General features: G+C 51.4%; 1 protein-coding gene across 4 annotated transcripts; it reads left to right on the forward strand.

The window, feature by feature from the left end:
• The first annotated feature begins 13,670 nt into the window (after nt 1-13,670).
• Nucleotides 13,671-25,527, forward strand: CD300LG (CD300 molecule like family member g). 4 transcript variants are annotated; one of them, XM_007093790.3, is made up of 8 exons: nt 13,671-13,784; nt 14,694-15,029; nt 17,740-17,841; nt 18,460-18,736; nt 19,432-19,544; nt 21,448-21,500; nt 24,222-24,323; nt 24,809-25,527. In XM_007093790.3, the coding sequence occupies exons 1-8, from the start codon at nt 13,736-13,738 to the stop codon at nt 24,920-24,922; spliced, it is 1,146 nt and encodes a 381-aa protein (XP_007093852.2). In that variant the 5' UTR covers nt 13,671-13,735; the 3' UTR covers nt 24,923-25,527. The 4 variants fall into 4 exon arrangements, with proteins under 4 accessions (XP_007093852.2, XP_042823364.1, XP_042823363.1 ...); XM_042967430.1 differs by having other exon boundaries at nt 18,655-18,736; XM_042967429.1 differs by lacking the exon at nt 17,740-17,841.
• The last annotated feature ends 586 nt before the right edge of the window (nt 25,528-26,113 follow it).

A 26,113-nucleotide genomic window follows, 5' to 3' on the forward strand; every position in this document is an offset into this window, starting at 1 on the left:
GGATCTCCGCTCCACCGCCGGGAGCCGCGCGGGTGCCCGGAGCCTCGGCCGCGGCTGGCTCCGCCTCCCCGGCCCCTCCCTGCCGCGGCCGCGCGGGGCGGGGGTGGCGGAGCCGGAGCGGGCGGGGCGCGGGAGGAGGCGGGGGAAGGGGGCGCGGGAGGGGGCGGGGGGAGGAGCGCGGGGAGCCTGGGCGCCCGGCCCCGCCGGTCCTCTGCGGACCCGGGCTCCGCTCTCGGGCCTCGTATACCCCCACCGGGTGCCCACCCACCGAGCCCCGAGGAGCCCGCGCCTGTGTCCTTCTACCCGTCACGCGGCCAGCTCTCCCTTCTGCCCCCACCGCCCGCACATCCCCCACCGCCGCGAGTTGAGGGCTGGACGCTTGCTTCACGTATTATTCAATATCGCAAACATTTATGGAGTGCTCTCCAAGTACCAGGCACTGTGCGGGGAGGCTGGGGGTTCAAAGACGACCAAGACAGACAGCCTGGATTTAAGGAACTCCTAGGCCGGACCGGGGACAGTCAGACGCGAGGGCAAGTGGCTGTAACAATGCAGCGTGCTGGGAAAGATTTATCGGTGCACCGTGCCCAGGGGGCGCGGAGAAGGGAGGGAGGAGAAGTCGAGCTGGGAAGACAGCCAGGCTCAATTCTGCCCCGGTGTAGGGGGTGGGGCTGCGGGGCGGTGGGGGCGGGGGGCGCGGAGGCAGCTTGTATGCTGGGACTTCTGGGCGACAGGCACTGTGAAATGGCCGTGAAGATCACTGACTTTTATTGTGCTGTCTCTATGCCCAGGTGCTCCTTAGATCGCTTTGCATCATATCAGCCCCTGAGATAGACACCATTATTATCTGGGCTCTGTAACCGAAGAAACCGAGGTTTAAGGGTGGAAGGATGTGTATGGAGGAGAGGGCAGAAGCTGCTGGGTGAGTGAGCAGGTGGCTGTGGGTATTAAGAGGGTGAGGAGTAGGCGAGTGAGTTCCCTCCCCTGTCTCCCAGCAGCAAAGAACGCGCCGCAGCACTTGTCGGGAGTGGTGGACCCTGAGATTGCTTCTGAGAGTAAGCCTAGCGTGTAAGAAGAGGAAATGAGTTCCCAGGACCCCGCAGCCTGCAGTAGGATACAGGGAGGCCGTCCGAGGTGGAGTGTCATAATGACATTTCCCCCACCTTCATCAAAAATGATCTACACCAGTGGTTCTTTCTCAAAATGTAATGTGCCTGTGAATCATCTGGAGGTTGTATAGGACTGGAATGGGGCTGGAGTCTGCATTTCTAACAAGCTCCTAGGTGGTGTGATGCTCCTTGTGCTGGGTATTCACTTTTGAGTACAGAAAGACTGCACAGACACATTTTTACCAGAGAGCTGTGTTGGAGAGATACCAAGGGCCATCCGATATAGAGTCAAATGATTTTTTATGAGCACACCAACAAATGATGCTGTTACAACTGGGTATTCATGTGTGTGTGTGTGTGTGTGTGTGTGTGTGTGTGTGTGTGTGTGTTGGGGGGGGGGCTGCAATCCTTACTTCACACCGCAAAGTTCAATTTAAGACGGACCATAGTCCTAAGCATAAACTGAATTGATAAATCTTCAAGGAGAAAACATAGGAGACTATCTTCTCCATCTTTTGGTAGATCAAGATTCCTTAGAAAGGACATAAGCAAGAGAGACACTAAAAAAAAAAAAAAATTGATAAATGGACCTCATGTGAATTTAAAACTTCTGTTTATCAAAAAGCACTATCAAGCCACGGACTGAGAGGAACTATTCAGAGCAGATATATCTGACAAAGGACCTGTACCTGGAATAAAGAACCCCTGCAACTCAGTAATAAAAAGGCAAACCACACAGCCAACACACACACACACACACACACACACAAGCAAAAATGTGAATGCACACTTCACAAAAGAAAATATATAAATAGCCAATAAGCGTAAAAGAAAGTGCTCATCCCATATCGTTTGTCAGAGGGAAATGCACCAGCCGCCAGCAGGTAGCACTATCCATGCACTGGAGGATGAAAGGGAAAAGTACAGGTAAGGCGGTGAGAACGCGCAGCACCTGGAACTCTCCCAACTGCCATGTGAGTACAACATGGTACGACCACTTAGGAAAACTGGCAGCTTCGTTGAAAAATTGAACATGCATCTACCGTGTGATCCAGCAATTCTAGCCCTACGTGTTCATCCGAGAGATATAAAACCATGTGGCTACAACAGCTGTACAAGAATCCGATGCATCTTTATTCATAATAATAAAAAATGGAGAACAATCCAGATGTCCTTCAATAAGTGAACGGATAAATTGTGGTGTATCCACATGGGAGTATCATCCTTAAAAAGAAACTCCTCTTCGAAGATTATCCTCACCATGCAACAACACAGGTGAGTGTCAAAATACATTATGTCGAATGGAAGAAGGCAGACACAAAAATACATAACAGTATGATTCCTGGAGTGTTAGGATCTTTTTTAAAGATCTCAAAAGTGAGAGAGAGAGAGAGAGAGAGAGAGCAGGTGCACACCAAGGGGAGGGGCAGAGAGGGAGAGAGAATCCCAAGAAGCACGGAGCCCAAGTTCATGTTCCCATGAACAGTGAGACCATGACCTGGGCTGAAACCAAGAGTTGGACGCTCAACCGACTAAGCCACCCAGGTGCCCCATGGGGTATTAAGAGCTTGATGCTGTCACTGCACCCAGAGGACTTGATTGGTCCAGAAACCCAGTTTATTATTATCATTATGCAAATTACCTAAATTATCCCAGAGGAGAGAGAGCTATTAACAGACCCATTTCAATAGAGTGGAGTTGTTGGGGCACGTGGCTGACGCAGTCGGTAGAGCTTGCGACTCTCGCTCTCAATCTCAGGGTCATGAGTTCAAACCCCGCATTTGGGCGTGGAGCCTAGTTAAAGTTAAAAAAAAAATAGAGTGGAGTTGTCAAAAAATTGCTCCTTCAAAAAGCACCAGATAGTGCTGCAGAATTTAACCACCTAAACAGATACCTTAACCTCTTCTAAAACATAGAAACAGAAGGAAGTCTTCAGAATTCTTTTTATGAAGCAAACACAGCACTGAGATAAAAACCTGATGAAGAAAGCAAAAAACAAAGAAACCCAACCCCAGAAACCTATCTCACTTATTCCTGAAAACTGCATGAACTGACAATTTCACCAGAACACCAAAAGAATAATACATCATTATCAAGTACAGTATACTCTAAACGTGGCTTAATATCTGGAAATTAAGTGGCCTACCGTTTGTAAATCTATTACTGTAACTCCATGTAAAGTAATATATTAACATAATAAAAAGTGAAAATTAATATTAAGTCCATAGATGCATCCGTACATTGATTTTCTTAATATGTTTGAAAAATGAAGGTGAACAAAAGGTTAAACCTAAAGTTACCATATGAGCCAGCAACTCCACTCCTAGACATGTGCCTAAGAGAGATGAAAATGAAAACACAGAATTTGTACAAGAATGTTCAAGCAGCATTATTTGCAATAGCCCCAAAGTGGAAAAAACCCAATGTCTATCAGTTGGTAAATGGGTGAATGTAAAGGGGCATCACCATGCAATGGAATTTTTTTTGACTTTTTTCAATATTTATTTTCGAGAGGGGGGCAGAGGGGCAGAGAGAGAGGGAGACACAGAATTCGAATCAGACTCCAAGCTCTGAGCTGTCAGCACAGAGCCCAACGCAGGGCTCGAACTCGCGAACCTCGGGATCATGAACTGAGCCAAAGTCGGACACTTAACCAACTGAGCCACCCAGGTGCCCCACGGAATACTATCAAGTAATAAAAAGAAATGAAGTACTGATATATGCCACAACCTGGAAGAACCTGAAAACGTGATGCTAAGTGAAAGAAGTCAGTCATAAAAGACCAATTATTGTATGATTCCATTAATAGGAAAAATCCAGAATAAGCAAATTTACAGAGACAGAAAAAGGTGTGGTTGCCTAGGTTGGGGGAATGGAGGTGAGGAGTGAAAGCTAATGGGTACCAGCTTTCTTTTGAAGGTGATGACAATGATCTAAAATTAGATTATGGTGATGGTTTTACACCCTCTGTTGAATATACTAATCTCTGTGAATCTACTAAAAATGCTACTATTCAGTCTCTGAATAGACTACAAGCCATTGAGTTGTACAGTTTACATGAAGAGGTTTTATGGTGTGTAAATTATATCTCAGTAAAGTTGTTTTTATAAAAAGTAAATAGACTAAATCTGCCAATTGTAAGGGATTGTCAGACTGATTTAAAAAGCAAGACTTGGGGGTTCCTGGGTGGCTCAGTCGTTTGAGCATCTGGCTCTTGACCATGGTCTCGCGGTTTGAGACACAGCCCCACACTGGGCTCTGAGCTGGCAGTGAGGCTCTCTCTCTCCCTCTCTCTTTGTCCCCCCCCCCCCCCCGCCCCGCTTGTGCTTTGTCTCTGTCTCAAGATAAATAAATAAACTTAAAAAAAAAAAAAAAAAAGCAAGACTTAACTGTAGGCCAGCTAGAAGAAACTCACTTTGTACATAAAACACTTGGGTTCAGGTCATGATCTCTCGGTCTGCGAGTTCGAGCCCCGTGTCAGGCTCCGGGCTGACAGCTCAGAGCCTGGAGCCTGCTTCAGATTCTGTGTCTCCCTCTCTCTCCCCCTCCCCTGCTCATTCTCTGTCTCTCAAAACTAAATGTTGAGGGGTGCCTGGGTGGCTCAGTCGGTTAAGCGTCCGACTTCAGCTCAGGTCACTATCTCGTGGTCCGTGGGTTCGAGCCCCGCGTTGGGCTCTGGGCTGATGGCTCAGAGCCTGGAGCCTGCTTCCGATTCTGTCTCTCCCTCTCTCTCTGCCCCTCCCCCGTTCATGCTCTGTCTCTCTCTGTCTCAAAAATAAATAAAACGTTAAAAAAAAATTAAAAAAAAAAACAAAACTAAATGTTGAAAAAAAAATGTTTAATAAAAAAAAAATTTTAAGTTTGGTACCGAAGAAACCACCAACAGCTAGACAAATAGAACAGACTAGAAAGTGCAGAAATAATCCTCATGTATATGGTAATTTAACTTTTTAGAAAGATGACATTATAAATAAGTGTGGAGAGAGGAATTACTAAAAAAAAAAAAAATAGTGTGGGGACAACTAGCTTGTCTTTATGTAAAAAGAAAAAAAAAAGAAAGCTGGATCCCCACCTCACTTCTCACACCAAAATCCTTCTCCAGTGGATTTATTTTTATAATCTTGGAGTGAGGGAAGGCCATTCTAAGCCAAAATCCAAACCCAAATCTATAAAGGAAAAGATAGACACGTGTAACTAAGTGAAACGTAAACACATTTCTGGACAAAACATTATTTGTAACATGATAGGATATGGTACGCAACATGACCCATAGTTAAATTCCTTAATTTATAAGCATTCACACAAATCAATAAGACGGATAAAAGGGGCACCTGGGTGACTCAGTCGGTTAAGCAGCTGACTGGTTTTGGCTCGGGTCATGATCTCACAGTTCGTGAGTTCAAGCCCCACATCGGGCTCCGTGCTGACAGTACGGAGCCTGCTTGGGATTCTCTCTCTCTCTCCCTCTCTCTCTGCCCCTCTCACTCTCTCTCTCTCTCTCTCTCTCTCTCAAAAATAAATAAATTTTTTTTAAAAATTTAAAAAATAAGATGGAAAAAGGAAAACTGGCTAAAAAAAGTCGTTTGCTACAAAAGAAATAGATACAGTCAATAAACATGCAAAAAGATGCACAACTCATAATCACAGAATTCTAAACCAAAATAAAAAGCGATGTCCCTTTTCACCTACTAAGGCAAAAATGCTTAAGTTTGTTGACATCCAATGCGGTCAAGGACATACACGGAAATAAACAGCTTTATACTGGAAGGGGCGTTGGTGCACGCCTTCTGGCAGATGATTTAGCATATTAGTTACTAAAATGTTTATATGTCCCTGTCCTTTAGCCCAGGGGATATTTGGGCCAGCAAGTTGGAAGGAAAAATACGCAGAGAGAGAAAGAGAGGGATGCCTGGGTGGATGAGTGCCTGGATTGGAGAGCTAGGGAGAGGCCTGCACCCCAGGACAGAGATGAGATGGCTCAGGGCAGAGTGGGCCAGGATGGCTGGGGGCCCAGGCAGGGCTGGCGTCAAGGGCCAGGTCGGGGATGCTCTGGGCGGGTCAGCTGCACGCGGAACGGGGAGAGGAGCTTGGTGGCAGAAAAATGAGTGGCTTGGTCCTTACAGGGAGAGGAGGGTAAAGGAAGCAATTCTGAAAAAGACAGACTGTCAGCGATCCTCAGAGAGGTGACGCAAAGAATCCTTGATGCTACAGGTCTGCCTCGTTCGGTTTGGCGCTCGGCCCAGACACCGAAGGGAACAGGGAATAATTCCAAGAGGAGAAATGGGCTCCCTCCCAGACACACATCAGGAGGGTGAGTCAGAAGGGTCTGAAGAAAGGGCGGGTTCAGCCCATTTACATCTCACGGAGAACAAAGGAAAAGTACTTGTAACTACTTTTTTTTTTTTCCTGGTAATGTTTCCCATTTGTTGCTATTGTTATCCCATCTCCAAAAAAAACAACAACAACAAAAAAAAAAACATAAAAACCCACGGTTTAGGGGCTCCTGGGTGGCTCAGTCGGTTAAGCTTCCGACTTCAGCCCAGGTCTTGATCTCACAGTCCGTGGGTTCGAGCCTCCGCGTCGAGCTCTGTGCTGACAGTTTGGAGCCTGCTTTGGATTCTGTGTCTCCTTCTCTCTGCCCCTCCCCTGCTCATGCTCTCTCTCTGTCTCAAAAATAAATAAACACATTAAACAAAAACTAAAAAAAAAAACAAAAAAAAAACGGTTTAGATTCGTGAGATAGAATGCGCACACAGGAAAGTGCACAAAACAAGACAATTTCACAAATCAGTGAAAAGTGAACACCTGTGGAGCCACCGCCTGGGCTGGGGGGAATCAACTGGGAGCCCCAGAAGCCCGGGGGTGCCCCCCCCCCTGCAGATTACAAATGCAACCACTACCCTGACACAGAATCCAAAGCAGGCTCCAGGCTCCGAGCTGTCAGCACAGAGCATGATGTGGAGTTTGAACCCACGAGAACCACGAGATCATGACCTGAGCCGAAGTCGGATGCTTAGATGACTGAGCCACCCAGGCACCTCTGCCCTGACTTCTATAGTCATTATTCCTGCTTTCTGGTTTTACCATCTAAGTGTATGCACGATGTGTCTGGTCCGTTTTTAAACTTTTCTAAATGGAATCCTACAGTATGTCTTTCGTATGCCTGGCTTCCTTCACTCAGCGTAATCTTCTTTTATGATTTATCCAATTTATCCGCGTTGACTGAGATGTATGGCCAATGTTTCTCCCCCATGTGGGGACCTAATTGTCCAAACACTACTTAATGAAAAGACCACCCTTCCCTCACTACTCTGTTGTGCCACCTGTCACCACTGGGTGTCTATACTGTGCCTCCCTGAGACCCAGGCAAGAGGGTCTCCTGCCCCGGGCAGCAGGTGCTAGCACCCCAGTTCGCTATTATCATCTCAACTGTGTCTGATCCGAACCCCATCCGTTGGATTCTTCATCATAATGATCACACTTTTTTCAGTTCTAGAATTTTATGTCATCCTTTTTCAAGTCTGCTATGTAATTTTTTATAGTTTCCACTTCTCTGCCCAGCATTTCAAGCTTGACCTGGACCTCCTCGAACATAGTAAGAATCGTTGTGTTCAGGCTGCCACTGCTGTTTTCAACATCTGGAGTCTCCACGGGTCTGTTTCTATGCTCAGCTGTCTCTGCACGTTCTCGCTTATGGAGTCTTGTCTCCTCATACAGCTGGTTATCTTTGATGGTTTATTAGATGGTATTTTCTTTTTTTTTTTTTTAATTTTTTTTAACGTTTATTTATTTTTGAGACAGAGAGACAGAGCATGAACAGGGGAGGAGCAGAGAGAGAGGGAGACACAGAATCTGAAACAGGCTCCAGGCTCTGAGCTGTCAGCACAGAGCCTGACGCGGGGCTCGAACTCACGGACCGTGAGATTATGACCTGAGCCGAAGTCGGACGCTTAACCGACCAAGCCACCCAGGCGCCCCCTAGATAGTATTTTCAAAAACAATTTTTAAAATAACTTGAGACTCAGGCTGATGCTATTTTCCTCCAGAAAGGATTTTTTCATTGGTATCTTTAAGGTATCTTTACCTGGGGGTAAGGGTAGGGTCTGATACCAGACCGGACAATTTTAAATACAGGTTTAAAGCCTGAAATTTCCTTTTTTTTTTTAATTAAAAATTTTTAATGTTTATTTTTGAGAGAGAGAGAGAGAGCAGGGGAGGGGCAGACACACACACACACACACACACACACACACACACACACTATCCAAAGCAGGCTCAAGGCTCTGAGCTGTCAGCACAGAGCCCTACTCGGGGCTCAAACCCACCACCTGAGAGATCATGACCTGAGGCCAAAGTCAGATGCCCAACCGGCTGAGCCATCCAGGTGCCCCAAAGCTTGAAGATTCCTGAGACAGAAGCTGAGTGAAAGTCCATGGTGGCCTCATTTATTTGCAGGTTCACCCTTCTCCCAAAATGCAGCCCTTAGGAGTTCTAGCCTAATGTGATATTATGTATAGCTATGTATGATACCTAAGGGTGGGCAATCTGGTGGATACGTATTGAGAGAGAGGGCCACAGACTCCTAGCGCATCTTCTTAGCTGCTTCTTCTGAATCAGTACATACTCTCAAGGACAAAAGCACCTTGAACACTCAGCTCATCTTTCTGGGTTTCGACTTGTAGACCTCGGCATAGTAACCCCTCACACTCTTATTAGCTCTTCCCTGCTTGCTCTAAAACAAAAAACAAACAAACAAACAAAACTTGTATTGTGAAACAATCTTAGATTTACAGAAAAGTTGCAAAGGTAGCCCAGAAAGTGCCTGGATATCCCTCACTCCGCTTCCCCTCATGTTAACATCTTACATAACCTGGTACATTTGTCACAACGAAGCAATTAACATGGGTACGTTACTATTTAGCGGAACTCTAGACTCTATTAGCATTTCACTAATTTTCTTCCACTAATAGCCTTTCTCTGTTCTGGGATCCAATCCAAGCGACCACACTACTGCATTTAACTTCCAAAGTTTTTTGAGATTTTAAAATCTATGTCTGTTTCATCCAGCTTCTGAGGGAGGATGGTCCTCATCAGCTCATGTGCTTTGCTGCCCTCCCCCCAGGATTTCACAGCTACTCCTGGAAGTCAGATGTGTTTCAGTGGAAGGGATTGAAAACTTCAGTTTGCGACTGGCTGGGGATGGGGGAGCCACAGGCGGGCTAGAGAATGGGATGTGTGTGAGGAAGCAGACTTTGTGGTGGTTTAGGCTATGTAGGCTCTCTTTGCTGTAGCAAAAAACAAATTGAAGAGCTCAGTGGCTAAACACATCAAAGCCTGCCTCTTGTTCACACCTAGTCCGCTGCAGGCTTGGAAACTCTGGGGCGGTTGCGGGGGCGGGGCGGGCAGCTTTCTTCCAAGCGGTGATTCAGGGATGCAGACTTTTTCCAGCCTGTGGCTCATCCATCTTAGAGTTGGGGGACACTTCTTCCCTCTTCCTGATGTTTCTTTCCTTCCAAGAGGAGAGACCCCCAGTGGTGTTGGTCTCTCTCCACGCCTTTATTTATTTGATTTGAATTTGGAAGGAGAAACAAGGCGTGTATCAGGCAGCCTGCTTTTCTTCTCTTTCTCCTGGGAGCTGGCTCACCCTGCGGAGGGTGTGTTAGGCGCTGCCACTCCCCGGCTAGGGTGTGACAGGGACGGCCCGGCCCTCGGTGGGGGGAGGGCTGCAGTTTTCTAGCACGGCCTATGACGGTAGAAAGTCGGTCTGATTCTGGGGTTCAGATGAGGAAGCCCACTCTGCTCTACCCAAAGCCTTGTGTGTGCACCTGTGTAAACACAACTTACAAAATTTACACTTTTTTTGAAGAATTTCCTCTTTTTTTTAAATTTTTAACGTTTTTATTTATTATTTTTGAGAGGGAGAGAAGGGCAAAGAGAGAGGGAGACAGAATCTAAAGCAGGCTCCAGGCTCTGAGCTGTCAGCCTAGAGCCCGACGTGGGGCTCCAACTCATGAACCATGAGATTGTGACCCAAGCCGAAGTCGGACGATTGACCCACTGAGCCACCCAGGCACCCCACGCTTTTTTTTTTTTTCCATCGATTCAGTCATCATCCAAGGCAGTGGCTCTCCACCTAGAGTAGTTTTGCCTCCCAGGGGGGCATTTGACAATGTCTAGAGACATTTTTGATTGTCACGACTTGGGGGGCAGGGAGGACACTACTGGCATCTAGTGGGTAGAGGCCAGATATGCTGCTAAACATCCTGTAATGCACAGGACAGCCCCTCATAACATACAATTCTCCAGTCCAAAATGTCAATAGTTGTGATGTCCAGAAACCCTGATCTAAGAGGAACAAATCTCCGTCTTAGATCAGTGGAAGCGGCTTATTCCAGGCACGTCCAATCCAGAGGGGAACCAGACCCGGTGACTGTCAAGCTGGGCTCTTTTCTGGCCAGATGTTGTCTGCCCTGCTCACAAGGCTTTCTAAACCCTGCCCCACAGCTGGAACTTCGGTTTCAATGAAGGTTTTCTCAGATGGCTCAGAGTAAACTTGAGAGTATCTGCCCCATTCTCCTTTCTCCCTAAGGTGGTTCTGAGTCCTGGAGGTCATTAATTACCATTAGGAACTAGAAAAGTAGGGGGCAGCCTTGACCATTATCTACCTGTGCCAGCACCCGCTGGGCTCTCCACTTCCTGGGGGGCTGTTCCTTCCTCCCCGGGTCTGCCGCCCACCCCATCACCCCAGCCGTGGCACCTCCAGGCTCACGGATGTCATAAGGATGTGATGAGGCTGCCACAGAGCCACTAATCCAGGAGCCCCTTTCCCCCACTGCTCTCCCATCCTGTGATGGCTGGGCACCTCCCAGCACTCTGGTAGGAAGCAGGACACAAGGGCTGCTCTCAGATCTCCAAACCCATCGGAGGCATCTATCTGATGCTCCTCACATCCCCCATGGGATAGGACTAGCCACAGCACCCACACCAATCTTCACTCTAGGCCCTTCTCCCCAACTCACGCACTACTTTGGGGCCTGAGGATCTATTTCTAATGGAATCCTCAAGCCTAGCTCCTGGCTAGGGGTGGGGCTGGGAGGGCAGAGGGAAGGACTTCACAATACGCATGCCTGGAGCAGGGACGATGCATATTGTACCCAAGACCATTTTCATAAAAATAAAATTTTTGTTAATGCCTCCTTTACTCTCCATAAATGACAACCATAAATAGTATGCCTTCTCATACACTTAATTTTTAAAAATCTTAATACCGTATCTGTACCGTAACGGGGGGGGGGGGGGAGGAACAACTTGTAACCATATAACACATATTTCAAAATGTCAGTGCTCACGCCCCATGACACTGGAAAACATAATAAAGTGTCAGATGCTTGCCTCTGCTTATAATAAGTTCGGATTTAAGAAAAGTAAGAAGATCAGAATTTACTCTGTATAAGGACAGATCAAAGATCAAAGGCTAGAATAAATATTATTTTAACCTGTGTTTTTATTTTATTTATTTATTTTGAGAGCGACAGAGAGAGCAGGGGAGGGGCAGAGAGAGAGAGAGGATCCCAAGCAGGCTCCAATGGGGGGGCTTAAACCCAAGAACCGTGAGATCATGACCTGAGCTGAAATCAGAAGTCCAACGCTTAACCCACTGAGCCACCCAGGCGCTCCAGCCTGTGTTTTTAAAACTGCAAAAATTGGGGCGCCTGGGTGGCGCAGTCGGTTAAGCGTCCGACTTCAGCCAGGTCACGATCTCTCGGTCCGTGAGTTCGAGCCCCGCGTCAGGCTCTGGGCTGATGGCTCGGAGCCTGGAGCCTGTTTCCGATTCTGTGTCTCCCTCTCTCTCTGCCCCTCCCCCGTTCATGCTCTGTCTCTCTCTGTCCCCAAAAAAAAAAAAAAAAAAAAAAAAAAAAAAAAACGTTGAAAAAAAAATTTAAAACTGCAAAAATTGATTACCTTTTGTAGTCTGTACATGTGATGGGAGTCAGGTTCCCAGGTCCCTGCGCATTCAATGCCAGCCGTGCCTCCTAGTCATTGTGAAATTAAGACATGTCTCCCCACATTGCCAGAATCACACGCACATACAGTCACGGTTCCTTGAACCACTGAGTTAATGCTTCAAATAAATATTAACCCACCAAGTGAGAAAAATTCCAACTGTACGTGTGGCAGCATATATCCCAAATGTTAACCGTCGTTTTCCAGAGGGAAGGGGAATTACAGGAAACATGCCCATTCTTTTTTCCTTTATTTAACATTTCCCAATAAAATGTTGCTTGCAACCAGTATGAAGTTTTGCGACCAAGAAACCCCCGACAGAGCTATCTTGAAGAACGATGTGCCAGGGCTCCCTCTAGTGGGCGTGTTTGTTTTTGCTCCTTTAAAGGCGGATTCAATTCTGTGATGAGACATTGTCAATTCACTTTTTTTTTTTTTAATGTTTTCATTTTCTTTTTGAGACAGAGAGAGACAGAGCACGGGCGGGGGAGGGGCAGAGAGTGAGGGAGACACAGAATCCGAAGCAGGCTCCAGGCTCCGAGCTGTCAGCACAGAGCCCGACACGGAGCTCGGGCTCACGGACCGTCAGATCATGACCTGAGCTGAAGTCGGACGTTTAACCGACTGAGCCACCCAAGCGCCCCATTAACTCACTTTTTTTTTTAATGCCAAGATAACGCAGACGGGGAGCCCCGCCTCACAGCGCGGTCTGCAGGTGGCTCCAGGTATCCCGCTCCTCCCAGTCCTTCTGCTTCCCTCAGCCCCTTCCGCATCGCCGCCCGGTGGCCAAGAGCGGTACTGCGTCCTCGGGAGGCGACGCAGAGGGAGGGGCAGTGGGCGCTGCCACCAGGACCGCTAACCTCGGTACCGTTGACCACTTAGTCTGGTAAAGCTTATGGACCTCCTCTCCGAAGAACCGTCTTTTAAACATGTAAGATCACATACATATGCCTAAAGGAAAGCCAATAATATTGACGTGATTATCAAAGTACTTATAATTGTGTAATATAGTAATAAATGTGTTCCATCAGCGCTTTCAAAAATCAGCTCTGGTGGCAGGCCTAGTAACTCTTTTCCAAGTCCTGAGGGACACATACGGTATTTGGAGCTGTCGGCGACAACTTGATGTGCTCTATCTAGTGTCTGCCTTTTTTTTTTTTTTTTTTTTTTTTTGTGACAGAGTCACAGGCACTGCTAACACTCACCCTAGAAGGAAAAGATAAATCCCTTAAAGGTTAGTAAAAGTCAATGTGCAAGTTTTTCCCATCCAAATTCTTGGACTCCCCGAACGCTACACTCAGACCTTCTGGGGTGCACGGCGGCGGGCATGGTTAAGACCCCTCCCCCTCTCCCCCCACCAGGGGCACGGATTTGGGTGAAGCGCCCCGGGGGGCGGGGCTGGGGAGGGAGGGGGACGGTAACCCGCGGGGCTGGCGCTGCACGGAGGGTCAGTAAAGGGAATGGCAGAGGCGCCTCCCCCTGGGCGCGGAGGGGGTGACCGACACGGCCCCTCCCCCCCTTCCGTGTCCTGATCTCGTGCCTCTGGAGGAAGTTAAAGCCCCGCGTGGCCCGGAGAGGAGCTCCCAGTTCCCGCGTGTGCTCCTGCACGTCTAGGGCCCACCATGTGGCCCCTCGTCCTGGTCCTGCTGTGGGGCTGCCTCTTGTTCCCAGGTGAGGGGAGGGGGGCGGGGAGGGAGTATGGTGGAGGGATGCGGGGCTCAGGCCCCAGCTGGCAGGGAGAGGACCTCTTGATCCCACCGTCCCTTTTTGGGACCCAGCCTAGCCGCCCGAACCTTCCAGGTTCAGTCCACCGCACTAGCCCTCAGCCCGCAGAGGTTTGGGGGGGACCGGGGGGGGGGGTGCTGTTTCTTAGAGCCGGGTTTTCTCCCTGCCCTATCCGTTCCAAACCCTCCCTGGTCAGGTGGCCATAAGGGAGGTTTTACCTCTCTCATCTTTCTTTTCCTACTCCACACTCAGCCTGGAGGGAGACCGGATGCCCCCTATGTGGTTGCCATGGTAAACTCTGCAAACATGTCTAGAGCCTCCGCTGGTGAGACATAAAGAAGTATCCGGTCTCATCACTTCACGGCCGTCGTATTATTATTTTTTTTTTTTTAACTTTTTAACATCAAGTATCAGGACGCATCTTGTCCCCGGTGACAATTGTTCGAGTGACGATGCTTTTTCTTAGTGGTATATAAAATTATGGTGTCTCTTCCATGCGACAGCGTCTTAATTTCAATGAAATAGGACGGTATCATCATCATCACCTATAGATGAGAAAACCCAGATGGCCAGGGAGGTCAAGCAACTTCCCCCAAGGTCGCACAGCTACTAAATGGCAGTGCCGGGATTCAGACTCTGGGCTGTGTGAATCTAGAACTTCCCCCATCACCATCCTTCAGTACCCCCAGTTTAGGGGACCAGCAACAGCCCTGTCCTAATATCCCTTGGCAGGGAAGGGACTACCAGCTCTTAGAGGGCAGCCGCAGGAGGGAGTGAGAGAGGAGGCGTCTTGTGGTCTTGACCCTGGTACTTGCATCCAAGGGATTCCGACCTCCATCCCTGCTCTGGTTGCAGGTTGTGGAGCCCTGGTGGGCCCCAAGGAGATCAGCGGATTTGAAGGTGACACCGTGTCCCTGCAGTGCACCTACAGGGAGGAGCTGAGGAAGCACAAGAAATACTGGTGCAAGGAGAGTGGGTTCTTTATCTCCCGCTGCTCCAGCACCGTCTATGCGGGGGACGACGGCCAGGAGAGGACGGAGGGCAGGGTGTCCCTCCAAGACAACCCCCAGGAGCTCACACTCAAAGTGACCCTGAGGAAACTCACCCTGCAGGATGCCGGGAAGTACTTCTGTGGGGTCTCAAAACTGGGCCGAGATGAATCTTTCCTGGTCTCTCTGCTTGTCTTTCCAGGTAACAAATGTCTCTCCTTCCCCGGATGGGGCATGGGTGATATGGAGGGGAAGAGGGACAGGTGGGCAGCTGATCGGTGCTGGACCCGGTTCCCCATCACCAAAGGGTGGAGTGCTCGCATAACCTCATCAGGGCGGGGCGCGGGCTGGGGTGGGGGGGGGGAAGGGCGGGTCTCAGGGACTCGGTGAGGTGACACCAGGGTGGCGTGAGCCTCAGCGGCTGTTTCACAAGGTCACATCTCGCAGATCCGTCAAACTCTGTGCTCGGTGCCTTTCCTTTTTGCCCAGATGTGGGAGAGAGATTGCGATGGGCTGGGGTGGGGGGGGGGGTGGGGAACAAGGTGAACATCCCACAGAATAAAAAAGCCTCCCTCCTCGGAGTCAGAGATATTCCTGAGGATTCCGCAGGCAGGACCCACCATCGTGCATCCCAGACCCACTCCACCGCACTGCCAAGCCATGGCCACACGGGCCTCGCCTGGCTTGTGGCCCCAGCTCTTCCTTCTTGCTTCTCTTCCCCAGATCTTGAAGTCCCAAAGTCAAGTGTGAGGAGGGCCTGGGAACCAGCCTCGGAGGAGCTCGTTGAGCTCAGGGACACTAGGGGACTGAGGCTGGAGTCATGGGGCTCTGGCTGGGGACTGAGCATTTCTCTGGATGCCCAGAATCCTACCTGGCTCTGCAGAGCTGAGAAGAAAGAAGTCAGAGAGGACCCAGGGAGGTGGGCAGCCCCCGTCCACTAGCCAGTGAGGGTGAGGCAGGTCTTTGCATCTTGTTTGACAGATCGGGGGGCTGAGACTGCAGAGATGGAATGATTTGCCCAAGGTCTCATGGCAGGGAGTGGTGGAACCAGGATTCCAATCCAGATTTTTGCTGGCTTTGGTGTCTCCTCTTGCCCTGTCCTGGCCCCATAGCTGAACCCCATCCCATCCCCGGCCCCATCCCCACTGCCAGATCCCCGACATCCATGGGTCTTTATTTTCATTCAAGGAAATAGAAATGCGCTCACGAAATAATAACAGCAGCACCCAACCACATTGAACCTGTTCTCCATGATTTACAAGATTCTCTGATTTCTTCTGATTTTCTTCGGTATTCAGACCTCATTCTTACCTAGTGGTGGTCAATTTTATCTGTATTTGGGCTCTCTATTTTCAATTTTTACCTCACTTGTAAATATTCATTTGTGTATGATGTATGCATTATTATGTTACCCTGTGTCAGACGTTGTTAACCTTTCTCTGATAACATTTGGGATATAGAACATAAAGAAGATTGACGGCCGTGGCATGCTGGTGAATGACAACCGGCTGCAGAAGCTCTGATTTGCAATGTTTGCCAGTTTCTGTGGTTTAAATGCCCCTGCCCTTGCCAATTTCCAGCCACCAATAGTTTAACAACCAGCTCACAAAATTCCTGAAAAGGTGGACAGTCCGCTCTCCCGGGTCAGTGTGAGCTGTCTCCAGCGCACCGCCGAGTACGGTAAAAGATTAGAATTTCTAGAAAGGTCAGAACAAGACAAGAACCCGCTCTCATTTCTTTTGTTCACCATTGCCTGGAGGCTCAAGGCAATGAAATGCGACAAGATAAAGAAGTATAAATATTGGAAGGGAAGAGATAAATACTCTCTATTTGCGGAAGATCGGAGAAAGCTTGACCTTGTGTTAGAATAGAGAATGGTGGGGAAAGGGAGTGAGTGAGTCCGGGATGGCTTTCCAGCACAGAGGTGACTGAGGGGCACTGGGGAGTCAGGGAGCTCGGCGGCTGCCGGGGGATCGGCCACACCACGTTTCTGCCCACTGTGCTGGCAGAAGCTAGGCATTTTGTTCTTGAGGGGTCCTAGCCTCGCAGGGAGTCCCAGGAAACTACGTGTTGCAACATAATTGGGCGCAGGGTACTGTGGCTACACAGGAAGAAGGGACTTGCTCCTTCTGGGGAAGGCCTGGTGGAGGAGGGGAGGACAGAAAGAAGGTGGTTTAGGCCAAGATGGAGAGGAGAGGCAGGGGACACGCAAGGCATAGAGGCGGGCGGGACACCCTTAATTAGGCACAGAGGGCAAATAGTGGTGTGGCTGGTATACCAGATGGCAAAGACATAAAGCCAACATAGCGAGCGGAGATCTGAGTTTTAATGCTTATTTATTTTTTTGAGCGAGAGCGCAGGCAGGGGAGGGGCAGAGAGAGAGGGGGACAGAGGATCCGAAGGGGGCTCTGTGCTGACCACAGAGAGCCCCCAGTGGGGCTTGAACTCCTAAACCGTGAGGTCATGACCTGAGCCGAAGTCAGCCGATCAGCTGATCAACAGACTGAGCCACCCAGGCGCCCCAGGGTCTGAGTTTCAAAGACTTTGAAAGGCATGTGGCAAAGCTTGAGCTTCCGCTTATCGGCAATGAGGGGGCCATTAACTGCTCTAAAGCAAGAAGTGATGGGATCCGGTATATTTCTAGAGACAAAACCCGTATTGGTGCAAAGCGTGCCTTGGAAAGGGCAGGCTGGTGGGCAGCTGGGGACAAGGGAAGCCGAGGGTCTGAGCTGAGTGGGAGGCCAGAATCAGCTAGAATCTACCACCCATGGCTCCCAAGGGGCTGAGGGGAGACTGCGAAAGCTGTGAACCGAGGCGGGGGCGGGAAAGCCACTGGCTGCAACCGAGGCAGGAAATCTGGCCCGGAGCAGTGATCCTGGCCTCCCCTGAGACCAGCCTCTCCCTTTCCCTAGGTCCCTGCTGCCCTCCCTCCCCCACTCCCTCCTTCCAGCCTCTTGCTACCAGGAGCCTCCAGCCCCAGGCAAAAGCTTGGCAAACTCCGCTCCCAGAATTGAGTGAGTGAATGGTTTTTCTGTCTCTCCTCCATTCCTCTCTAAAGAAGCACCCCGGGAGTGGCTGACCTGGTGCCAGGCACTGCCCTTTATGGGCCCCCAGAGCCTGGGAGCTGTACTGTCCGTGGAGGAATCAGGGACTCAGCGGGGTTAGTTCAGGTGAGAAGCAGTACAGCCTGACCCCTGGAGCTGTCCCTGTCGCCCTGCCCTGTGGACCCCGTGGCTGCTGAGGGAGGTCAAGGCCTGCAGAGGCATAGGTGGTGAGGGTGGGCCTGTGATGGTAACATGAGGTGAGGGCAGAGGTGATAACTGGCCAGGACCGTAGGGGGAGGGCGGGAGGGCGCCTGTGTACTGAGTGGTCATTGGATAGGTCACAGAGGTAGGGGCGGGGTGTGATCACACAGGCACCAAAAGGGGCTGAAAACCACACACGGGTTTGGGGTGTGCCTGAGATGAGGCCTGCTTGCTCAGATGGCTTCGTCTAGGACACCCGGGGTGTCCTTTAGCTGGGATTGTTCTGAGAAGTTGGTCCTGCGTCCAGGGATCGAGGGTCAGAGGTCTGGGAAACGCTGGGATTCGAGGATCAGAGGAGGTGCTGAGGCATTGCTTTTGGACTTGTAGCTTCTCCTGGTCTCCACCAAACAGTCACCACAGCCACACGGGGGAAGACAGGGGCCGAGGCCTCTCCATTCCCAGGGACCACTCCGTCCGGGCCCACAGGAACCACCCCGTCCAGGCCCACGGGAACCACCCCGTACGCAAGAACCTCTCCATATGCAGGCACCTCTCCTCACGAAGCAACCTCTCCTCATGCAGGGACCCTCCGCCCATCCACACAGCCAGAGCCCACCTCGACGGAGGACACTCGTCCGGCCCCCAGCAGGACCTCCCTGTCCAGGTGAGCCCCAGGCGACCAAGGTCACCTTTCAGGCCATCCTCAAAGCATAAGGTGTCTTTGAGCAAGTGAGGTCCTAGCACTTCCCCCAGGCCAACACAGCCTCCTGTCACAGTGCGGAGGGCAGATGCAGCCCCCAGCCCCCTCAGCAGGGCCCTTGAGCAGTGAACAACCTACACTGCCCAGCCAGCAGCCCTGGTGCTGTGGACACACAGACCCACCCCCCCCAGGTGAAGGGTCCACCGTGGCCCCAGTCCCCACCTCTCTCCCTGCCTCAGCCTAAGAGGCAGCCACCCCAGTTTTGCCTGCATTTTGCCTGCATACTTTGCACTGGGCCCTGGGCCAAGCATGAAAATATGGAACCCTACCCCCCAAAATTGGTTTTTTTTTCTTACCCAAATGGAGTCCCAGCCTGAAGGATTGGTTCTTGGGGGTTATATATCATTGCATTCAGTTACTGACTGAGGCTTCCTGCCTGACTGTTGCCAAGTCCAGACCTAGCTGAAAGTGTTTCCTGGGGTTGGTAGTGGGGGCGGGGGTGCTTTCCACTGGGACCAGACGCTGCGGTCCCTGGTGCCCTCTGATCTCCTCGGGAAAGTCAAAGGATATGGCTGGGAAGCAGACTAAGAATGCCACGGTGCACGGCATGCCACTGACGTCTGGTGACAGCTGCTGGGCTCCTCCCGCCTCACCCGCAGGGTCTCCATCCCAATGGTCCGCATCTTGGCCCCGGTCCTGGTGCTGCTGTCCCTTCTTCTGGCTGCGGGCCTGGCTGCCCTCGGCAGCTATCTTCTCCGCTGGAGGAAGGAAGGTGAGCAAAAGTAGGGAGGAGAGGATGGGAGGCCAAGGACCTCACTGAGACCTGCAGTCCCCCCACCATTGCAGGGACACCTTATGGGTCAGTGTTTCCCTCTGAGATATGGGCATCAGGAGCCCCGCCCTTCCCTTCAGAGGGAGCCCCAGGTCAGTCAACATTAGGAAAAAGCAATTCAGACGTGGGAATGGGAGAATGGGAGCTCTTGGCTTGCTCCCATCTGTCCGAACTCATCAGTCACTTCTGTCCCTACCGATCCCAGCAAACCCACGTCCAGCCTCCGCAGATCTAGCTCCCTGTGTGACTGCTGTGGGGGCGGGGCGGGGCGAAGGAGGGCTAGGAGACTAAGCACTTGACCAGGATGGACCCTGCCTCGGGGTCTTGAGACGTGCTCAGCTCCCGTCAAGGCGTGGCTTCAGATCCCAGCTCTGCTACTTTTTATCTGTGTGACCTTGGGGAAGTCACCTAACTTCCCTGAGCCACAGCTTTTCAGATCACAGACAGAGAATACAGCAGAAATAGAATACAAGCCACACATGAAGTCTCAACTTCTCGAATCGTTAACATGAAAAAAAGTAAAAAGAAAGCGGAGCTGTTCATTTTAATCATATACTTCATAAACGTGATATTTCCAAAACGTTACCCTTTCAGCGTGGAATCAGTATAAAAAGCTTAGTGATACATATTCCACATTCTACATTTTTTTCATATGGAGTCTTCAAAACCCGGAATAATTCAGAGTAGTCATGCCTGCATGACTGCGGCCGTCGCGGCTCGTGGCTCCTTTGACGAACAGCACAGTGTAAGAGGGTTGGCTGAAATGACGGTCACAGGAGCTGCTGTGTGCCTTATGTCGCTTCTGTCGCTTCTGTTGCTTTTATCCCCTTTAATGCTCTCAATACTGTGGCATTAGAAACTTACTACAAGTGCCCCCGTTTTACAGGGGAAGAAACTAAGGCAGGGTGGTTACTCAGCTTGCCCCGAGTTTGCACAGCCAGGAAACGGTGGAGCCAGGAAGAAGGGTGCCAGAGCCCTTTGCAAATGAGCAATGTTGTCCTAGTGCAGGTGGCCATGGGGGGGATCCTGGCCATGGGAGGCGGGGAGGGGGGGATCCTGGGCCTGCCTCCGACTTCTTCCTGTGTGGCCCCCAGGAAGAAATGTTGGCTTTGCCCATGTCCCCAGGTCACCGCAGAGGAGTCAGGGAGAGCACACAGAGTGGGAGCATTCCTGATCAAGAGCTCAGAACTTCTTAGCACCTTGCCTCTCAAATTGTGGTCCCCAGCTAGCAGCAGTGACATCCCCTGGTAGCCTGTTAAAAGATTCTCAGGCCCCGAGGTGCCTGAGTGGCTCAGTCGGTTGAGCGTCCCACTTCGGCTCAGGTCATGATCTCACAGTCTGTGAGTTTGAGCCCCGCGTCGGGCTCTGTGCTGACTGCTCAGAGCTTGGAGCCTGCCTCAGATTCTGTGTCTCCCTCTCTCTCTGCCCCTCCCCTGCTCGTGCTCTGTCTCTCTCTGTGTCAAAATAAATAGAAACATTAAAAAAAAAATTTTTTTTTTTAAATAAAAAAAAGACTCTCAGGCCCCACCTCCAACCTGCTGAATGGGAGTGGGCATTTTTATAAAATGTCCCGGGATCCTGTATGCACACTGAGGTTTAAAAGCAATGACCTTAGCCCATGGAATTACTTCCCCAGCCAGTTTCCGGCCCACACAAGGGGATGTCCATGGACTGATCCCAAAAGGCTGGACCCGTGCTGAGGCACCGAGCTGGAAGGAGCTTCTCTGCACAGCCTGTCTGCCTGCTTCCTGTAGGGAAGGCCCTGCTCTAAAGTACAGGGGGGTCAGTCCACCTCTGTGGGAGCCGGTGCAGGCTTCAGGGTATTCCTGCTGGTCTCTTTCAGCTCAACTGGCCACAGAGACACAGAGGAACGAGAAGGTCCACCTCTCACACTTGGTAAGGAAGGCAGCTGGCCCAAACTCGGATCCCTGTGGGGTAGGACATCAGGATTCCCGGCCCTGCCTCTGCGTCTCCCTACCCGGTTGCCCATGACCGTCCTCCAGGCAAGGCTTGCATTCCATCTCTGGGGAGTCTGAGTGAGCCCCAAAACCAGGTGCAAGCCACAGAGTGCCCCTCCTCACCCTGACTTCCCAGCGGGTACCAGGCAGGGGTCTTTCCCGGGGACCCAGCGCCCTCTTCCCCTCCCCCTCTTAGAACCAGACATTGTCAGAGCAAGATCCGGAGGAGTCTTTGGAAGGGCTGCAGAACCACGGGCTCAGGACACAGAAGCCACACCTGCCTCACCCAGCCCCCCACCCCTCCCTGGGCTGTTTACTGAGATGCCTCCACTCCATTCTCTTAAACATGGGGGCAGGAAAGGGGGGCCGCCATTGCCTTCTTTCCTGGCGCCAGCAAGGACAAAAGACTCAGGCCTGACCCCCCCGGGAGGGGCTGGGGCAGGAATGGGGTACTGGGCTTTGGCTTAGGAAGCAGCTGCTGTTGTCTCAGGAAGCTCGACAAGGCCAGAGATGGCAGACAGAAATGAGAGAAAGGTCATGGACAAGGATGGGAGGGGGGCTGCCAGAGCCCCGCCTCCTGGCTATGCCTCCTGGGGTGCACCTTGCCTTCTAGAAGAGGGGCGGGGCAGGAGGGAGAACTGCTGGGGAGGCCAGAGTGCCTGCACCAGCCCCCTGTGCCCACACTGGGGAAGGGCTGCATGGGACTCTTCCTGCTCAAGTGGGAGGAGACAGGAAAGGGCACAGGGCCGAGAGGCTGGTGGGTGGCTGGGGGACCCTTGTCGAGGGAAGGATGAGACAAGGTCTCCCGAGAGGGTCCGAGGCAAGAACCTGTGATCATGACCAATTGAGAGCTTTTGGTTTTCTTTGGTTTATTTCCCTTTTGGCTTCTTTGCAGTTTTTTCTGGCAGAGTCTGCAGGTGGAATTTAAAGGGCTTGGGGTTTTCTTCACCCACATTCAGGTCAAAGAGGGAAGGGGACGCTCTGCCGGCTCTGCCAGAGAGCCCCAGGGGTGTGTAAAACTCAGAGGGAAGTATGAGGGGTCAGACCAGCATTTCCGCTGCCCAGAGAGCTATCGCAAGAGGTTCTCATCCCGAGAGGGCAGTGCTGGGCTGCGATCAGGACTCGACTCCCACTTCCCAAGGCTTCCCTGATGTCCTGCTATTTTTCTAGCGCCTGGACCAGGAGGCTCTCCTATATAGCTTGTATGTTCAACCACACAGAAAACGTCTCCACACTTGCTGGAGCGGGCCTGTGGCCCATGGCGTGGGCAGAGGGACCAACGAGGGACCCGCCCTGGACGTCAGGTGGTGGTCCTGGCTACTGCCTGCATGCATGTGTGGTTTGGTCTCTGCTCCATGAGGCTCTTTCCTCAAATTCAGTCACCCTTGAATAGGCGACACTGGCGTGGCTGCTGGTGGTCAGCGGTCAGCAGTGGCTGGGTTTGGGCCAAATCACAAAGCTATAAATATGGGGTTAATGGAGAATGGATATGACAACGGGAGTCCTCTGATCGAGCCCCAGCTATGCCGGGTCCTCACCGTAGGCAAGGCCGGGAGAGACCAGGGCCATGAGTGACAGGATTTGTGACTTCTCCTTCCCCTTCCCCTGTTCCCTTGTCCCCTCGTGTCCCCAGTCCTAGCCTGCCTGAGAAATTGTGCTCTGATTTTCACCTTGTCCTGTGAGCCTGGATGTGTCAAACGTCCGCCTCTGTCTCCATCCCCTGCCGCTAGGGCTGTGATAACAACAGGGGGAAGGGGGCAGTTAGGAGACAAGGGACATGGAAACAAGAAGTGTGAGTCACGCCCTGCCAGGTCGGCAGGCAGGCAGCGTGGTATAGGAAAAGAACTGGGGTCTGAGGTCACATGGTCGTGAGTACAATTCCCAGCTCAGCTACTCAGCAGCTGTGTGACATCTGGCAAGTTACATCACCTCTCTGAGCCTCAGTGTCATTGGGTTGTGGTGAGGCACAAGTGAAGTGAGACACTCAGAGACCGGGGGTTTCTTTGTCTTCGGTGCCCACTGGGCCATGGGACTTACTGGCTGGGACACCTAAGGGCAGCTATGCCCTTGGGAGACTTGGCTGGGGGAAATGGGGGAGGGGCTGGCATTCCTGACCTGGGGACCTGTGGGGACCGCCAGGCCTAGTCACAGGATGACTCCTACTCACTCGGCCTTGGTTTCCTTATCTGATCAAGGAGGGGGTGCTCAGACTTAACGATTTGTAAAGAAGTTTTCCTTTGCGGTTTTGTTAATCGGTGAACCTTTGAGGTATTGACATTTGCTCCCCCTGCCCCTCCCCCCACCAGGGCCTGCAGAGAACCTTGAGCCTGTACATTCTTTCTGCCTCAAGGATAGAAATAACAATAATAAAAACAAAATCATTCCAGGAGTTCCCAGGTGTTGAGCTGTAAAACACTACCATGAATAGTCATTACAACTCCGAGGGAAGAAAAATTCTTATCCCCATTTTACAGCTGAGGAAACTGAGCCTCAGAGAGGTTAGGAGGCTTGCCCAAGGTCACTCTGAGATGTAGGAAACAGGACGGAAGGACTCTGACTCTACGCCTGTGTTCTCCACCCCCCCTTGTTTCCCTCCTCTCGCTGTGGTGGGGGAACATCACCCCTGCCAAGAATGGACTGTTCTGAGTCTCTGTTTCAGTCGCTGGACTACGCCGTGATCAACCTTGCAGGGCCCCTTGGGCCTCGAGCCAGCCCAGAGCCCTCCGTCAACCCCTGCACAGAAATCCGGGGCCTCAGCCAGGTGTGAACAGAGGGCACTGGGGGTCTGGAGCCACCCAGTCGGGCTCCTCTCTGACAATGCGGGGAAATTGGTGGGTGGAGGGGGGACGCTTTCTTCGGCATCCGCTCCCTGAACACTGCCCCCTGCATCCACCCACCTACCCTATCATAACTCAGGACTTTTCATTCAGAACTCAGGACTCTTGACCTTACATCCTCTTTTCCCCCCTATCCAGAAAGTTCTTGAATAGCTTGTTGGTAGTCACAGTTGCAAGAGCTCTGGGCTGCCAGAGGCTATGAAGATGCTCTCCCAAGGGGTGGATGTTTGGGAGGAGGTGAGGGGCATGAATCAAAGCCTGAGAGGTCTGGGGAGAACTTGTCAGTCTCTGCCCCTTAGATAGAGGCCCAGAACTGTGGAAAAGGCTAGGGTCGACCCCGCAGGCACCTGGGCCACCCCCCCGCCCCAGCTGGACTCTGCTTTTCATTGCCTGACCGTTGTCTTTACAGACTTCAGAGGAAGAAGAAGTCTATTTCCAGGACCAAGAGGGGGACATGATCCCAGGGCCTCCCCTCCACATGTCTGGGGAGGAGCTCGGCTTCTCGAAGTTCATCTCAGTGTAGCGGCAAAAATGCTTAGGGGGGATCTGAATGGCTGGCTATGCGCTAACCCGGATAAGTTTCCTGCTACAGTTTTCAGAGTTCACCTGCCAGGCTCTGGGGCTGTCCCCTGACCCTTTCCAGGCTCTCCTCCTTCGTGCCCCAGCCCGACTGGAAGTTTTTGTCAGCCCTGGAGCCTGCAGTGGGCGTCTCACAGTCCCAACGGGAGCCTGGGACCTGCCCAGTTATGTTCACATGCTGGCCTAGTCGTGCAGCCGAGGAACTTACAGCCCGTGGAGCTCGCCAGAGCCGGGCCCAGCTCCGGAGATCTGGTCTGACTTTGTATCTGTTGCAAGAAATCCCCTGGGCCTGGGCGCCCAACAACAGCCACCCCCTCCAGACCTCACCATCTTCTCTCTTCCTTCCTGACTCAGCACCACTGTCTCCTGCATAAGTGAGTGAGAAAGAAATCTTGCTGGGGACAGACGGGGTTCTGATTTTCGAAATGTGCCTATAAACCACCTGCACCGCAGTCCTTCAGGAGGCTGGTTAAACATGTGATTCCCTGGGGGTGCCTGGGTGGCTCAGGCGGTTAAGCATCTGACTCTTGATTTCAGCTCAGGTCATGATCCCAGGGTGGTGGGGGTGTTGAGCGTGGAGCCTGCTTGGGATTGTCTCTCTCTCTCTCTCTCTCTCTCTCTCTCTCTCTCTCCCTCTGCCCCCCCAATAAAATTTTTAATTTAATTTAATTTAATTTAAAAATATGATTCCGGGGACCTACTATGGGCTGGGCTCACAACCCTGCCTTTCTAACAAGTGTCTGGTGACTCTAATACTTGAGTTTGAGAACCAATGGGCCTGTTAAATTTTCGGGTTCATCCAGCTTAGAGTCTATATTCGGTGTCTGGGGACTCCCACCTGCACCCCCGCACACACACACACACAGAGGCTGCTATGTCCACGAGAGGTGAGTTCAGGGCTGGCAGGGACGGTTGCCTTTCCCAGATCCCCACCCAGACATGCATCCCAGCTTTGGAAGTAGGATGGAGAAAAGTTTGGCTCCTTCCTTGTCTGGAAAGGGTTAATTGCCTATGGATTGGGGCTGGGGGCCGGGGGGAGGCAGGGGGTGGGGGGTGGAGGTAGGAAACCACAGGGTGCAGGTGGGCTTCTGAAAGGCAGGAAGGAGAGGACTGGACAGGAACCTTAGAGGAACCT

This window comes from Panthera tigris, chromosome E1 (assembly GCF_018350195.1).
Source record: "Panthera tigris isolate Pti1 chromosome E1, P.tigris_Pti1_mat1.1, whole genome shotgun sequence".
NCBI classification, from domain to species: domain Eukaryota; kingdom Metazoa; phylum Chordata; class Mammalia; order Carnivora; family Felidae; genus Panthera; species Panthera tigris.

Coding starts and splice junctions, on each gene's coding strand:
- CD300LG (XM_007093790.3), top strand. CDS start 13,736: ATGTGGCCCCTCGTCCTGGTCCTGCTGTGGGGCTGCCTCTTGTTCCCA. Junction 15,030..17,739: donor CTCTCTGCTTGTCTTTCCAG/GTAACAAATGTC, acceptor CCCTTTCCCTAG/GTCCCTGCTGCCCTCCCTCC. Junction 19,545..21,447: donor TCTCCGCTGGAGGAAGGAAG/GTGAGCAAAAGT, acceptor GGTCTCTTTCAG/CTCAACTGGCCACAGAGACA.